Source organism: Typha latifolia, chromosome 4 (genome assembly GCF_019914945.1).
Source record: "Typha latifolia isolate L0001 chromosome 4, TyphaL0001v2, whole genome shotgun sequence".
Classification (NCBI taxonomy): domain Eukaryota; kingdom Viridiplantae; phylum Streptophyta; class Magnoliopsida; order Poales; family Typhaceae; genus Typha; species Typha latifolia.
The window spans coordinates 13,258,843-13,275,904 of record NC_133089.1 but is presented as its reverse complement, the minus strand read 5'-3'; the positions used below and the strand labels follow the sequence as shown (position 1 = coordinate 13,275,904).

Below are 17,062 nucleotides of genomic sequence, written 5' to 3'. Positions count from 1 at the left end.
GCAGTTCACGAAGAGAATAATTTTGGATTACACATAGTTAAGAGACATCTTAAATGGGGATCTTTGGTGTCAGAATACGTTCATGGGCAGAATCAATCACAACAAACTCTGTTAACAATCTATAAGACATGGTTGACTTGGACAAATGATTTCATATTACCCATGGATCTCCATGTAATTGTAAGGAAACCAACTTCCTCATGCTGCAGTTTTCACAGTTCATGAGTACATGCTTATGAGCTGAAGTTTTCGGTAAAAGCTCTCATGGCACAAGCTTGTATGCTCTCCATTTGACTTAACACATTAGAGAGCAAAACAGAGAGAAAATTCTGAAAGATTACTCAGGAAAGGAGAAAGAGAGAAGATCTATAAGTTTTACTCACCTGGGGAGAGATTCTAAGATGAGTTCTATGCTATGAGAAATCAGAAGCTAGAGCTGCAACTTTGAGGAGTTGCTCTCTCCTGAGAGAGATCCACACTTAGGCCAAGCTCTATATGGGAAAAGCAACAAAGTTCTATGTAGCAGAATAGGAATTTAAGATATTCTTCACATACTGTCACAAGAATATCTTGATGGGTAGCTTGCCAAACAAATTCAGTTCCTTGCCTAATGCAGTTCAGTTAGAGAAAGATTCTTCAGACAGTGCCAAGAAAGGACAAAACTAATTAAAGAAGGCCCACTTGTTTATATAATCACTTAAAAAGAATTATGGAGCACTATTTCAGAGTCATGAAACAGACAGCTAATGTTGCAATATTAATATACTATATCTTCTCTGGATTTATATGATCATTGCCAGTTGTCTCTGATATTATATATTCATATATGTACATGTTTATATATTCTTATGATGAACTGTGATAGAGGTGTATATATATTGTGGGAGAGTAGTGAGTCCTCCTATGTGGCCACTTTGTGATGTTATTAGTATTTGTTTTTTTTATTTTATGTTGAGAAAGTGATGCTATTAGTATTCTTAAAAAGGTTTATAAGATCCATTTGTTTCTCTCTTTATTCCAATGATTGATGGTGTTACATGTGGCCCTATTTTAGAACTCTCTGTCACACAAACTCTGTATATGCATAAAAATTCTCTCTATTTGCTCCTTATTTGCTCTGGATTAAACTTTGCAGGAAAGCTTAAGCTCTCGCATGTGAATGTAAAGCTTAAGCTATTAGGTGAGAGTTTTCTGTTAGTATCTTCTAACGTGGAACTAAACTCTTGCATGGTATTCAACATACTTATAAATATATTTACTTCTTAGTTTGTTCATCATCTTTACTTTTATGTTCTGCTTTATTCTCTCTTATTTTTGAGTCTAATTCTGATAATGGTTGACGGTCCCAACCAATCTTAATGGATTGCACTGTATATTATCTTGACTTTGGAGGATACCATGAATTTAGACTCATCCCATAACATGTGTCTCATGCAGCTCATCATTTCTATCATGTGTTACAGCATATTTTTATCTGCAAGTGATATGGGAGAAGATTAGAGAGGCATTAATCTTTTATATTAAGCTATTATGGTTGTTATTGCATGCACCCATGCTTGTCTCTTAAAAGTCCAACTTTTGGGTTAACATTAACTAATGTGGTGTGCTCTCGCATCTCTTTTGGTAGAAAGGCGTACTTATAGTATTTTTCATATGGTACTTGATCAAAAGGATTAGGATAAGAAATGTTTTCTTCAAAGACATAATTACACTAAGATGCTCTAAACTATTGCTTATGAAAACATGTGCACACTCATCTTTTTATTTTGGTATAAATTGACCACCTAAATTATGTAAAATCTCACATTCCTTGGTGGTGTTAATGAAAAACATAAGCCCTCGGTACTTTTAGAATAGGAATAGTCTTATTCTAGAATAAACCTTTTTATTATGATATAGTAACTAAACAACAACTTACTTTATTCTAGTAACTAATAATAACTCATAAGTATCATTTTGCTCCTAGATTGGATAACACTTAACTACACATCGTTTCAGCTATAATTGAGATTCTTCCTCTCTTTCATTTATCTCTTCTCTTAAATATCGATCATCTTAGCTACAATTGTGATGATTTCTCTCTCCTCTATCTCTTCTTTTAAATATTATTTATTTCGCATACAATTGAGATTTCGTCTTTATTTTGAACTAGTAAATTCTACAATAATAAAAATAAAAATATTAAGTCTATTGTAGTGCGAGCTCTCGCATTATACAATAGTGCATGGTTATTTTATATAGTACGGGGTTATTTCTCCGCAGTGCATACTTAAATCACACATTACTCTGTAGTGCATACTTAAACCACGCATTATTCTGTAGTGCATAGTTATTTTACATAGAGTATGGGGTTATTTCTCCGCAGTACAAACTTATAATCCCGTATTACCCTCACAGTGTATGACTATTTTCTTATAGTACATGATTATTTTACATAGAGTGCATGATTAGTTTTTGGATTGCAAACTTAGAACTTCGTATTACCCTACATCGTCTCCTTATTTTCTCATAGTGCATGATTGTTTTATATAAAGTGTTGTGTTATTTCTCCGCGGTACGGGCTTATAACTCCACATTACCCTGCAATGCATTTTTATTTCATCGTAGTATATGATTATTTCACATAGAGTGTAAAATTATTTCTTCAGGGTGTGGGCTTATAATCCCGCGTTATCTTGCAGTGCATAGTTATTTCCTTATAGTGCCAGTATACAAAGTATTTTAAGTCTACAATTATGATAACAAAGGTTTTATAAGTTTAGATAAATATATATTACTACTACTATTTTACATCTAATTAAGAATATTTTTGTCATTTGGTATAAAACATCTCAATTCCCAATATAAATTTATTATTCTCCAATATTTCAATATCAATTTTATGTCACATTAAATATAATTATTACTTATTATACTAATATTGGACTAAATATTAAAATAGCTTATACTAGTATTAATTCTCTTCTAGTATTAAAAATTAGAACAGTAATTACTATTCTACCCTTTTTTTTAAAGCACAACCCAATGTTTGCTTTACTCTGAACATTCATTTCTTCTTTTTTTCTCTAAAAGAAGGGTAAAATAGTGCTTTGAAGGTCTAAAATTGATTAGATTACACTAACATCATTTTTCAACATAAAAATCTCAGGATAACTAACAATAAAAGCATTTCAGAGGTTTTTTATAATACAAACAGTTAACATGTCATACAATACAAGTAAGAGGGTATATATGACAATGAGCAACAGTTCAAGAGGTTTACTTGTAGTTATTTATGTTTTTAATTGATTCAGTTGAGCTTGTAGACAAACTTTGGTAATGTAAATAATATTGTGCTAATGAACTGATCCTAATTCATTATAGAATTAATCACTGCTAAGCTTTTCTTCCAACAAGTTGAGAAACTTCACATTCCTTGTACCTTTTCCTTGTCCTCATGAAGAAATGAAAGTCATATTTGGCTGAAAATAAATTATCTCCATCACCATGAGGAAGAGGAACAAGTAGTGGTGCTCTGCAGTGTGTATCAGGTGGTGAGGGGTTCACAAAGTCAAGTGGCAACTTTTGTAGGCTTTGTGGGTCCAACTCTATCTTTAGTCCTTATCAGAAGAAGGAATCAGATGAGGGGAATTGCATCATTTGGTACATTGAAGAGATGGCCAAAGGGTAGTTTTCAAAGGTATTTTGTCTTCTTTGTTTTAGATTTTTAAAAATTCTCTCCTCTCTGTCTTTTATCACCCACCTACATTTTTTTATAAAGAAAAAGTTTTTGCTCAATATTTTCACCGGTCTCCTTTTTCTTACCATCCATCTATCTTATTTTTTATTCAAATATACACTGCATACAAAGAGAATAGTAGTAGTAGTATATATATATATATATATATATATATATAAGAGAATGGCAATTTACTGTTTGATGGTAAATATAGATGTTACTATATAGCCACTTTATGTCACATCAAAATATTTTTATAAATTTATAAGAGACAAAAGCAAAAGTCTCTTTTTTATATTTTTACTTTTAACTTTATATCTAATCAAATATAATTATTGCATAACTATTTTAATTTATAATCAAGTTAAGTGTGAGGTGATCTTTGGTTCCTTGTTATGAGGAATAATATATTGGAGTTGAGTAAATCACCATCAAGAGATAAGGAGGAACTTGGAGATGATGCTGACACTGCTTGACATTTGCAACTTTGATAAAGTTTCAGAGGGAGATTACAATGACACTGACACTCAAAATATTTTAGTTTGAAAGAATAGGATTTGATCTCTTGACTTAGGCATAGAATTATGCTTAAATTTAATAATTAGGCACTATGAGTACATAATAAGATTTACTACAATGGCAAGAAACCCATGGGATTCTTCAACAATGACTACCTAGCCTAACAGTAAAAATACTAAAAATTTAATATAATTATATGGTATTAATTAAGTATGATTTACCTTTTATAGTATCTCAGAGGTGAAGATGTTTAGGATTTAGAGAATTTTTTTTAATATAAGACCCTATATTTAGGGAATGTTCTGTTACACGTCGATCTATGATTCGAACTATATCAATTCAAGACCATGGACAAGTCCTGTCCAAGAATTTAACATCAGAATGTTCTTTCCTCATCTTATCTTAAAAGACAGAAAAATGTCATTCAGAAATAGTGAAATAAAGGATTCAAACTGTACTTCATATGCAAAGTTTCTAAAAATTTGGCCCCAATCAACAAGCTCATCTAACTTTTGGAGGAAAAAGAAGAAGAATTCTCTCAAAAAAGTATTCCAAAAGTTAGATGAGCTTGTCGGTTGGGGCCCAACAACGCAAGCCCAAGTTGATATTTCTAGTGTCACCTCTGGCATTTCTCAGTTTAGAAAGACAAAGAGTAAAGAGAATGAACTCAATTTGCAAATATTTCCTACAATACACTAATTGTAAAAGGCTTCTCTTAAGCATCTTGTTTAGGTCTATTGTTCAAGCTGAAATCAGAGGTTACAGAAGTATTTAAGCATTGTTCTTGTTGTTAGATCAAAGAGTATTAATCATAGACAGGATCCAATCAATCCTTGATGATATACAAAAACTTAGGAGCTTGCAGAGGAACCCACATTTTGAGGACCACAGGACGACAGGTCACCGACAGACCTAAACGGTGGCCTCTGTCCAAACTTCAAGAGGTGAGCAATTTCATACACTGGTTGCAATTGCTGAATCATCTGAACATCTAGGTATGATTCGCATGCGAAACACCAGACCGACAAATCACTGTCAACAGTTTTATTAACAGAAAGGTGTAAGGAAAGATAACGATATTGTTTAAAAAAAAAGAATAGCATAGAAAAGAATCCGAGTAGTTGTACCTGAAGCTGAGAGAAATACAGTGCCCAGTTTCTTGATGATGATTGAGCATATGTTTGTTGACAAATCGGCTGCATAGGACATCTTTGCAGCTCAAACATAGCCAGTTCTCAGTAGGGTTCTGGCATCTGAAATGTAGAACAATTTTGGAAGCATGATAGACCTTTGCAGAGTCAGTGTCAAGTCTAGCATACAAATACTTTCTTGATCGTGATTGTTGTTGTAGACTCAAGTGTTCACTTGAGTAGAAATATATAGTTCACTTCTTTTAATGCCAAAGGTCAAAGGTGATAACAACAATAGAGCTTGATAAACTTAACAGTATTGCCTTCCAAGAGTAACATTTTCTTGACCAGATAGTCTATTTATATCTCAAAATGTAAGACCAAGAATACAATGGAAATTATTTACATGGCACATCAATCACACAACATTATTTTTTTTGTTCCCGTCCAGAATGAAATATAACAGACATAACTATCTAGATATTAATCAAGTTCTTATGATAGAAAAAAGCAAAATAAGGTATACATAATCCAACAAACAGATCAGGAGCCACTAGAAATTTAATTAATTATATAAGCAGAGAAAGGCAGCTCATGCGGAAAAGGGACATTGATTAATGGAAACATACCTAACAGAGAATGTGATATTTCCCAAATTGTAAGAAAATAGAAGAGTTAACCCATAGAGATGCATACCCTATTACATGTATACATTTTTTTTTCTTGATGACCTCAACTTTCGCAAAATATTACTCTTTAGCAAGGAAAGCAGAAATTCTTGAGCAAGTGCATATGAACATATGAAGTATAAGAAAATTTCACTTCTCTCTCTATAGTTGCACAATATTCTCTAACGTTTATTCATGAGATGTTGATCCACAACTTATGGTGCTGCAGAACGTATATGATCCTCAAGTTTTGCCTCTTAAAGATCCATCTGCAAACCAAAATATCCAAATTTTACTAATCTGAACTTCTCCAACAGGTCCATAGCCTGATGTCGAAGTGCTTCTTTTGAAGATGGTCCCAATTCTAATTCATATGCCATGAAATTGTTCTTCATCGCCCTCTTTACTATATTAAACAAAAAAAGAAGACCATGGAAGACTCTACTTTCCACTATCAACCGTCTCCAAAATAAATACCACTTTCTAGTCCATCTTAATTCTTCTCCGATTTCCTCTCTCCAATACCTGATTCATGCATAATGGATTATAATCCATATTTACTAATCTTTTCCTGTAACACACAGATTTACAGATTATGCGTAAAATTCAAAGAACACACGATGCCCTAACTATCAAAATCTAATCTTTCGACCTGAAATCAGCGAATCTCGACTCAAAATTCCATCTTTGAGTTGCTTTTCAAAGGAGGGCAAGGATATCCAGAAACTAGGATTAGATAAGGATCAAAAGCTAACCTAGAGCAAGGGGAATCGGTATGAGGGATATGGGTGAGGTCGGGGCACAAGGAAGGGAGATGGTCGCAGGACGTTCGAGCTTCCACCCAACCCGATTCGGCTCCATAGGAATCCTCAAAGTCCTCCACCTGAGAAGCGTCAAAGAGATATAGATTCTATATGTTGGATGTAGAGAGGAAGAAGGCAGAAACGAGGGTTGGATTCTGTTACCGATTGAAACGAAGAGCCGCTCCCGTTCGCCATTACTGGGCGACTCGAGTTCGAATACCAGGGTTTAAGAAAATGGATTCCAAGTCTATATCTAAACTATCTTAGGCGAAGAAGATGTTAAGAGTATAAAATATAATTTATGCTCAAAATTATTTTTCTCTATGTACTTCAATTTTTTTTAAATTAGCCATGTATTTATGACTAAAGTAAAATTACTAGTTTTTCTATTAAATTTAATCGAGTTCCATGACTATTTTAGTAATTTAGCTGTATTATTTCAAAATTTATATATTTTTTAATAAACATAATAGAAATTAGTTTAACGAAAAAATTAATAGTTTTACTTTAGTCATAAATATAAAAATTGGTTTGAAACTTTTTAAAGTATACATCGGTAAAGTAATTTTAGGTATAAATTCAGAAAAGATAAAATATATTTAATCTAAAAGTATAAATACCACATTTATCTACTAGCTTTTTTTGAGTAACGGGTGAGCTAATATGATATTAGAATAAATATTCCATCTATCATTTTAGAAAACTAAATCTTCCGCCTATTTAAAACGAATCCACACTTATTATTTATTTCTTAGGCTCCTAACTAGCCACTATGTCTAACCTAAGATAGTGATCTATGTTGAGTCTCACATATCCATGAAAAAACTTATGGATTCGATTCTCTCCTAAATATTAGAGTTGATATGTACATCCGCATGTTTTCCGTCTCATTTATACGAAGATAATATAAGAGAAGAGAGAAAATGGGAAATAAGAGAAATATACATTTTTTTTTTCTCTCTTTAGGATAGAAACTAAAATGAGTTGATAACTTAGATCTGCACATCTCCATTTGTTTACATATCAGCATGCTTTAGACGTATCTTTTCTCTAGTATTCTCTTCATACAAACATAACACTAAGCTCATTGTGATTCATTTCCTGAGAGAGTTTGATCTCATTGATCAAACTCATATATATATATATATATTAATCTTAAAAAAAACTTATATATTTTTTAGGAGAACATTGTTCAATCTATATATTGTTGAGCTAATTTATAATTAGCCTATGTGCTTATGATCTAAGTACAAAAAAATTCTACCATTAAATCATATAGAGTGTTTAAACATGAAACATGGTAAATAATAAAATAACTCTATTATTTTGCCTGAGATTAAATTATTTATAAGCTTTTATTTGTATCAGTTTACTTTCTTATGATTTAGACTAATATAAAATTATTAATTTTTCAATCCAAATTTAAAAGAAGAAAATATTATTAAAGAGAAGTTTCTACCATAATGAATATTAAAATGATATGATTATTTTTCTTCTTCCATTAAATTCTATTCTTCAGATTTAAAACAAAATGACCTTTTGTACCTCTCTAATATAAGATTGAAATCATCAAATTTTAATTATCATCTAACCATTATAATGTCATTTATATTTACTCAAACAATAAGATTTTTAATACCATAGGGATTTAATCTTAGAATAAATAATTTTATAAAAAGTGGAATTATAATTATTTCGAGATTTGACAAGGCAAAGAATAGATTGGAAATAAATTAATTTCACCTGTTACGATTTCGAAACACTTAATAGGTTCGGATATTATTCGTTAATATATATATATATATATATATTATTAACTTTGGGATATTTATTTAACAATATAATTAAGACGTGACACATTTTCTCAATCTTTTATCGATATTTGAGCTTTTTTATTTTTTATTTTTTACTACAGTCGATATTTGAGTTATTATCGGACTCGAATCCGTACTCGACTGGGTATCTTTTCGGATGCGGATAGCGTCTCCGAATCCATTATAATGATCGAGAGGGTCATCGATAAAACCCTACTAGAGTTCCTTTCGCGCGCCGCAATCCCTAATTCTCTCAATAATCCGACGCTAGCCTTTCCTTTCTCCCGATCGCAGCCGAAGTAGAGAGAGAGAGAGATGGGGCATTCAAATGTCTGGAACTCACATCCTAAGAACTATGGCCCTGGCTCTCGAGTTTGGTATGTGATTCCACCCTCGCTTCTCTCCGATCTTTTCCAAATAATTAAATCTATATCCTTTTTATTCTATTTCATGTTTCGACCATTATAGTTTCAGTAATGGCAGAGAATCTCATCAGAGTTGCTGAGATATGATACGTCCAGCGTGTTGGCATTTGAAGTGCGTCATATAGTGTAGTGTTCCTAGTGGAGGTCTTTTGTAAAAATCTCGTTTTTTTTTGTTCGTATTAGGTTTGTGCTGTAAATGATGCCATGTTAATCTATCGTTGCTTTCTTGTTTATATTGATATTGCTGCCGTGTGATCATGCCTTCACTTCAACTGGTTTGTTTAGTTATGAGATTATGGTCGATGTCTCTTATTGAGATAAACGCGTGATTTTATTTTGTGACCACTGTTGATTGCTTGCAGATCTCATGTCTTTATTTCTCTTTTGACAGTAGGGTTTGTGGGAACCCTCATGCGCTGATCCGGAAGTACGGGCTTATGTGTTGCCGGCAGTGCTTTCGAAGCAATGCCAAGGAAATTGGCTTTATTAAGGTGAATATTTGTTATAGTTATATTTTTTTTTATGGAGATCATGTTTTCCTCTTTGAGGACTTGGACAATAGGATTGTTATAACAAAATAGAATAATCTACAGCTATAAAAGCCGCCTATTTAATGCATGTTGTGTTACCTTAAATTATCATTCTTTTATCTTTTGCAATATCATTTATCACTTATGATGCAGATTAAACTAGTACTAGAATTTTGTATTTTCGTTGGATTCTATATAGGAGAAACTCAAGAAAGTTTGTGGGCAGCTTGTTTATTTTTAATCTATGTCAGGTACTTTTCTTTTTCCTAATTTTTAGCTGTGATCTTATCCTTACATCCACAAGCAAGCTCCTCAAAATTGTTTGACCGAATCCATTACAACACCTTCAAATTGTTTGACCAAATCCTCAAATGTTTCAAATTGGCATACTTTTGCACCTGTACCACTAAGCCCCAATCAGCCTGTGCCTTCTTCTTCGCTTTCTTACACAGCTGCTCTCCATCAAATAGTTTGCCTACCTATTTGTCAGATCGCTGCCTCCTTTGAGATGGTGTTAGTCTTTCAGTCCGTCTTAGTTTTTCTCATTCTCTTTACATATATTGATGCCCATTGGTTTCATCTACTCATATGCTGGTTGTGGAGACTGGAGATCCGTCACTCACAAGGTTTCTCAGAAATCTGGTACTATCGTTCATGCTAGGGCGACTATTTGTGATGAGGCTGCTGACGCCAGATCATTTTTCCTCAGATCCATAATTAGCCAAGGGTACAATGGCTTAGGATGCTTGTTAGATTTAGATCCAAAGTGGATGAATTGCTTAGGTTCTTTCTCCTTTGCCCTCATTTGCATGTAGGTGACAGGGCCAGAGGTAGCTTACTTGTGTAGAAAAAAAAACTATCTTATCAAACAGCTCTCTGATACTTGAATTATTTTTCTGCTAAGCGCTTCTGAACAACTTTGGTGAGAGATGAAATTTTTCTATAGTATATATAATATTTTGCAGATGTTGACATATATAAAGAAATGTATTAGTGCACAGCGCTCCCCTAAGTGGGGCAAGATATACACAACCCTAGCCCACATTCGCCAGAGTGGTTGTTTTAGGCTTAAAAGTTATCACCAAGTTGCAACATGGCAAGACTTAATCACTCTAAATGATGCTTTAACTTTTAAAGATGTATTCTTTATATATAATTAGCTTTCTGTGATATACTGCAGCTCTGCACTAGTATTGACTTCCATATATTTATTGTCTTTTCTACAGTACCGTTAAGGGCATCACTGAACTGCTGGCCTGCAGGGATATATGAGATGTATCTGCCACCACTTCGGAGCATTTTCATCTTTCTGCAATGTTTTAGCTTATAGTTCACCTAGTAGCCTATTATTATGTAGTATCAATCATGTAATGGACCAAATAGTTCCAATTTTCCATGATTTCATGTCGAACTTATTGACATCATATTTCTGCAATCATTTACAATTTTTTCCTGTTTTCTAGTTTTCAGACTGCGTTTCTTTTAGGAACTATGTTGTTTGGTTCCCTGGTATGACAAAGAGTGGCCATGACTCATGACTTTGGAAGCTTATTATTCTGTGGTACCTGTGGATATGAATTACCAAGTTTAATAGGTTTGATAATAGAGTATTTAGAACTCAATTTTGGTGTGAGCTGGTTTGTGCATATCATTTTGTGCAGCTATTAGATGCATGCCAATGTATTGATCAAAAGAAAACATAAGAGGCCATGGCCATAGAATATAAGAGAACATTTGGTGGTACTTTCAACTTCTACTACTGGGAATGCAATTTGAGAGATCCAAATCAATTGCCATGTCATCATTGTAGCTGATCCTCTCCAATGCAAACTGCGGGAAACACAGTCCGCAGGGTACAGGCACAACTATCTGAAGTTTATCTGAGCGAGGCCTGACCTGAAGGAGGGATTTCAGGGATCACATATTGACATGACACAGATGGATGATATCTACTTATCCGTAAGCAACATAAGAGGGTTAAGAAAGGAGGGCGTCAATAATGAGTGGTCATAATAATTCACATGATCCCTAACGTATGTTCTATAGATTCTACACTTTCTTTGTGCCTCCATTAAGATTGATTCATGGAGGAGTTGGTAATGCTTTAGGCTTTGGCTTGACCTCTACCTCATTGACATTTCGCACGAAAATTGCATCAGGCTCATGGCTGCAAGATGCATAGGGACTAGTAGTTAGTTATCAAACATGATAAGGAACTCAAAAGAAATAACTCGGATCATATGATTCTCACGGTATATCTCCCTCTTCATATGTATAACTGGAAGCCACAGCAAGAAGGCGCCCATCTCTGCTGAAAGATAATGCTGCAATGCTTGTTGGGTACCTCGAATACTGTTAAAGGAGAAAGAAAAAGAAAAGGAAGATAATGGCAAGCATTACCAGCTTATGGATGTTGGCATCTGAAAGCACTTTCAATGAATGAGACTTCTTACCTGATATAATCTTTTCTTATTGTTTCCATCCCATACATTCACATATCCATCGCATCCACCGGTTGCAAATGTTCCATAGCTGCAATGCACATTTTCTTCAAATGTGTCACACATGGTTTTAAATGACGAGATGAAAGAGAGAGATAATAGACAGAGAAAGGAGTGGAGGTACATGGGATGGAACGCAATTTCGTTGACTGGATAAACAGTGTCCCTCCCAGCCTCAGACTTCCGATGGCACTTGAAGGCATACCTAGATAAAGAATCAGACAGAAAGCAAATGAATACAGAACACTGACATTATTGCCTACCAAAGTGTTAGGAAGTTTGCTAGGTCAACCAGAATGAACATCCTTGCTTGTTCTATCATTTGGTTTCACAACTTGCTGACTATAGAAAGAAAGCATGCTTTAAAAATTTTAGTTTTTCTTAAAAAGATAAAATATGAATATTTCCAAAAGTACGTATACACAATGACTTTCATCCAAGGTTTATATAAACGGCGAGTGTACTTTGATTGCATTTATGGCAAACATTAGTTAAACTTTTAATGTGGTTGAAAATCTGCTAGACTGGCTGTGTACAAGGACAGTGGCATATTGCAGTAATCCTTTATATATTTGATTAATCTAAGATAATATCTAAATTACAAGATAGTATGATCTTTAGAAGAGTTAAATGGAGCAATCACAGCCTTTTCTTTTAATTATACAGCACTATGGCAGAACAAATGGCTGTTCCATGGAAGTTATTCTCAAGAAAAGTCATTCCAATTGCCAAAATTTAAATGCATGTTATTAATGCCATAACCAGGGATTGTCACATTTTCCTTGTCCAATAAGTTTTTGCAGGACACATCATAGGATGGCATGCTCACTGGCAAACTTAGAACATGCTGACACAATCATGTATACAAAATTAGTGCATTACCTAAGGGTCAGCATATTACCATATATATACTCACTCAATTGAGGGATAGTGTCTCGTCTATTAAGCAAATTAGACATTGTCATGAGATGTTCAAACAACCAGGAATCTGTACTACATCAGGTTAACAGCTTAGTGTCATTTTCAAAAGCTTGCTAGCACATTATTAAAGAACACAGATTTTGAGTATAGGCTGTATCTTTCATTTAATCGGTGTTAGTCTTACAACATGGGTATGCCAATAACTTTTTCATCATATTCTAATATACAGGAAAAGAAACAACATACTTCTTAGCTTGACCAGCCTCAGATAAATCAAAGAACTCCATGGCAACACGTCCTTCCACAGAACTAAGAGCAAAACCTGAGACAAACAACAGTCCATGTCACAATATATCTTGAGATTAGAGCAATGGATCGACTGGATGCCCAAAGTATAAACATCCAAAGTAAAAGAGAGAGGAGTATAAACATATAAAGTAAAAGAAAGAGTCCGTTAAGCATGAATCTGGTGATCATTTTATTTTGTATGAGGTTTTATAGATGTTCAACCAGAACATCATTCCCAAGTTATATTTCAGAATCTTCCCTGTCCTTGTCACATGCATAGTATCATAAAAATCACAGAAGTAATGCTGGACATAAGGTGGAGCTACAATAGTATAGCAGTAAAATCCATGTTAAACAGTTAAAGTACCCCCCCAAAAATGAAAGGGCAATCATATTTTAAAGAGATGGACCTCAGTAATTTCCTCAGAATCAGAGTGATGGTCAAAAACATGAATATATTGGAAAAGCCTCAAATCTTCCAAGTTCTTCATTATACCTGATAAAGCAGCATATAGTGCATACAAAACACTTGCATATCTACCCAACTACAGCCTTGCACCATTGGTTTGATTTAATATACATTAACAAAATTAGCTGCTGCTATTACCTGATAAACCATCTTCTTATTCTTCTTCAGCATTAGTTCAAAGGTTAATTAGGAAGGTGAAGAAAAATCATCTTTTATATCCTTGCTCCTACAAACCAGTAGATTGTTGATTGTACCTCCTCCAATAATTTCAAAAAAATAAAAGAAAAAACCCTATTGACCCCCTTTCTGTCTTTCTCCCACTCCAACAAAAGTAAAAAAGTTTGAGGCCCTACATTTTTATTACTTGACTTGTTGTCCAAGACACTTTGTTTATTCTTTTGTATCATAACCATTGATTTCTGATGCTCTAGATCAGAGCTGTTATTTGCCATACAATTTATCCCCACATTCTGGAATTTAAATGTTTATAAGTAGGGATTATTATTTGCTGACAGGACAATATTACTAGCCTGATAGGGTTGGAAATTAATTGGTTTTTACATCGAATAATAGATTGTCCCATTGCTTTAATATTGTTACATCTATATTAGCAATATCACTTCTGTACTGCATACTTCCTATATTATTCAACATTTCAATTTGCCAAGTTTAGGACCATGACCTATAGAATGAATCATCAAGTATTACTATCAATATTGCAGCAATAATAATATCAGGTAAAACAAAAGCAACACTTCTATAACTCACAGATGAAAATGTTTGAAGCTACTATATTACATATTTACATGTAACTTGTGCAATCTTATAACAATCCAAAGAATCAGTTATATAACTTGAAAATAATATTTTTTGGAAAATTTTGTATCACACATAAAGAACACCTAATGCAATGTAATGAGATACAGGTATGCTACATCCATCTCTTTAGAATCCAAGTACTCTTAAAAAGAAGAAAAAAAAGCAAAAGAAAAGGAACCATGATTAATAAGTATATCCATCCGTTTGGAATGGACTCAAACTTGTCTCTAGAGGTGCATCAGATATTCCAGTCACAGAGGCGCTTACCTGTCCCATTGGGATAACAACGAACACATCTTGTTTGATATTTCAGAGAAGACTCCCTCCGTTGTTCAGGTTGGGACATATTTCGCAAGTCATAGACATTCACATGCCTTCCTGCTGTTGCAACGACTAAACGATGACCGACTAGAGAAAGAGAGTATACTCGTTCAGGCTGTGGGTATGTCCCAACAAGCGTGCGATCTGGTCCACTAGCACCTCTAGGGTCCCAGCACTTCAGTGTCTTGTCCCAACTTCCTGTGATTACCTGGCCTGAAAAGTATACACAACCAAAACAATATAATTGCTAAGGAAGGACAAATTGATACGAATGACAAATCCAAACATTATCTATGGTATTTACTCAGTTATAAGAAAAGCAACAGGCCAAATAGTCCGTATTAAATATAAATCTGTAGAGAATTTTACAACACAAGATTAAAAATTATGCTAGCAATAACTACAGGAGAGAAAACTGCTATATGATTTTACAAAGAAAAAAAAGATAAATTCCCTGCTATTATGGATAGAAAAATGGCTTAAAACTTTAATAGACTGGCTCTTGTTACTTTTCCTTCTTATTTACTACGTAATTCTTCTTTCTGATATACTAAGTAATAATGTGGGCTTAGCTACCTGCAGCATAAGAGTACTCTACACAACGAACAGGACCATCATGTCGTCCCAAAGTATCCTCCTTTCCAGAACTAAAGACGTACCTGCAATCAGGAGAAACATACTTGGCAATTAATAAGATCAATTCATGATTAAAAAAAATGGTTATACGACTCAATTTGGATCCAAACTTCAAAGCTCTGTTAACGAAACTGCTGCCCACTTTTCGTCCAAAGCAACTTTTATCATGAAGAATTGATCGCAAAGGAGAAGTTGAATCAGAACTAGGAAGTATAACAATTCTAAAAGACAGCTCCAAAAGTTATAAAATGGGAAATATGGTGCTTCCTGAAATTCAAGAAGCAAGATCAAGTATTCAAGTTAGAAGTAAATATTTTCTCATATGTAAGTTAAAAATAGGGGCTTGCACCACAAGAGGGGAATAGAAGCAAATGCCAAGAAACTGAATATACATGTGAATTGTAGATAGAAATAGATGCGGACTGTTGTATCGCAGAAAGGTAGGTTCTCGAATGAGATTATCCCAGTCAACTCTTATTACCTCCGCACTGTGTTATCGCCACACGCACTAAATCCAGAAGAATCATCGTGGAAGCAGCAATCAAGAACAGGCCCTCCATGGACGAACTCCCCTTTAAGGACATTAGCGCCCGCATCATAGAGCCGAACGGTCTAATCCAAACGTAGATCGAGTAAATCTCGTTAGGGTTTTGAGGATCAGGAGAGTGTAGACGAGATCGGAGGAGGAGATGTACCTTATCCCACGAGGAGACGAGGAGGTGATCGCTGTGGTTGGAGAAGCGGAGGTTGGAGATGCCATCGGAGGGGGGGTTTGACAGCTCTTTCCCGCTGCTGGGAGCAACGGCGGCGCTCATGGCGGCACGAGATCGGGAATTGAGAGGGTTAGGGTTTTGGAAGAGCAGGAGGAGGAGAAGACGAGAGAAGAAGGATTCAAATTTGGAAGCTAATAGTAGGAGATAGAAGAGAGAAGATAGAGAGATCTGCTATTTATTATATATATATATATATATATTAGAAGAGGTTTTTGGGGAGAGAAGAGCGGGCGCCGGGGGCGACGACTGGGGGTTCAAAAATCTTGGATGAAATTTAAAAAAGAGTGGGGATGAAAATATTCTATATCCATTTTTTCGTTCACTTTTGTGATTGTGTCCTCTTACTTTATGATTTTATGTTTTGCCCCTGCTGTTACTGACTTGTTTGGGTATTGATAATTTCCCTAATAAATTTATTTTTCTCTTAAATAATGGATAAAAGATGAGTATAATATTATTCATAAATTACCTGGATATTTCCTATATATTAAAAATTTCTACGGAAAATTTTATTAAGGTAGAAGTGTGGAAGGATCTAAAGAATTTTCAAATGGAACCCTAAAGTTTTGCCAATTTTGATGTTTGGACACTGCATTTTCACCATTTGCCCCTCAAAATGAGCGAAAGGTATCATGCATCATGATCGGATCCGAGAAACGGGTAGACCCGAACCCATCACTGCCGATATGACATCAACCGTCGATCCTCAGCCGTCCATAGGATAACG

At 34.4% G+C, this 17,062-nt stretch overlaps 3 protein-coding genes across 3 annotated transcripts; 1 reads left to right on the top strand and 2 right to left on the bottom strand.

Moving 5' to 3' along the window:
- Positions 1–4,936: 4,936 nt before the first annotated feature.
- LOC140785556 (uncharacterized) lies at positions 4,937–7,111 on the bottom strand. Its single transcript, XM_073133447.1, has 4 exons — positions 7,001–7,111; positions 6,791–6,918; positions 5,365–5,490; positions 4,937–5,269 (listed from the first exon to the last, which is right to left on the bottom strand). The coding sequence occupies exons 1-4, from the start codon at positions 7,031–7,033 to the stop codon at positions 5,089–5,091; spliced, it is 468 nt and encodes a 155-aa protein (XP_072989548.1). The 5' UTR covers positions 7,034–7,111; the 3' UTR covers positions 4,937–5,088.
- A 1,757-nt stretch (positions 7,112–8,868) lies between these two features.
- LOC140787092 (small ribosomal subunit protein uS14) lies at positions 8,869–11,060 on the top strand. Its single transcript, XM_073135844.1, has 3 exons — positions 8,869–9,029; positions 9,469–9,568; positions 10,834–11,060. The coding sequence occupies exons 1-3, from the start codon at positions 8,968–8,970 to the stop codon at positions 10,840–10,842; spliced, it is 171 nt and encodes a 56-aa protein (XP_072991945.1). The 5' UTR covers positions 8,869–8,967; the 3' UTR covers positions 10,843–11,060.
- Positions 11,061–11,330: 270 nt separating this feature from the next.
- Positions 11,331–16,611, bottom strand: LOC140787091 (mitotic checkpoint protein BUB3.1). The gene is made up of 9 exons (XM_073135843.1): positions 16,258–16,611; positions 16,044–16,174; positions 15,503–15,585; positions 14,873–15,139; positions 13,276–13,351; positions 12,233–12,313; positions 12,061–12,139; positions 11,859–11,959; positions 11,331–11,774 (listed from the first exon to the last, which is right to left on the bottom strand). The coding sequence occupies exons 1-9, from the start codon at positions 16,375–16,377 to the stop codon at positions 11,690–11,692; spliced, it is 1,023 nt and encodes a 340-aa protein (XP_072991944.1). The 5' UTR covers positions 16,378–16,611; the 3' UTR covers positions 11,331–11,689.
- Between the last annotated feature and the right edge of the window lie 451 nt (positions 16,612–17,062).

Coding starts and splice junctions, on each gene's coding strand:
- LOC140787091 (XM_073135843.1), bottom strand. CDS start 16,377: ATGAGCGCCGCCGTTGCTCCCAGCAGCGGGAAAGAGCTGTCAAACCCC. Junction 16,175..16,257: donor TCGTCTCCTCGTGGGATAAG/GTACATCTCCTC, acceptor CGTTTGGATTAG/ACCGTTCGGCTCTATGATGC. Junction 11,960..12,060: donor ATAAGAAAAGATTATATCAG/GTAAGAAGTCTC, acceptor CTCCTTTAACAG/TATTCGAGGTACCCAACAAG.
- LOC140787092 (XM_073135844.1), top strand. CDS start 8,968: ATGGGGCATTCAAATGTCTGGAACTCACATCCTAAGAACTATGGCCCT. Junction 9,030..9,468: donor GGCCCTGGCTCTCGAGTTTG/GTATGTGATTCC, acceptor CTCTTTTGACAG/TAGGGTTTGTGGGAACCCTC.
- LOC140785556 (XM_073133447.1), bottom strand. CDS start 7,033: ATGGCGAACGGGAGCGGCTCTTCGTTTCAATCG. Junction 6,919..7,000: donor GCGGCTCTTCGTTTCAATCG/GTAACAGAATCC, acceptor GACGCTTCTCAG/GTGGAGGACTTTGAGGATTC. Junction 5,270..5,364: donor TGTATTTCTCTCAGCTTCAG/GTACAACTACTC, acceptor AACTGTTGACAG/TGATTTGTCGGTCTGGTGTT.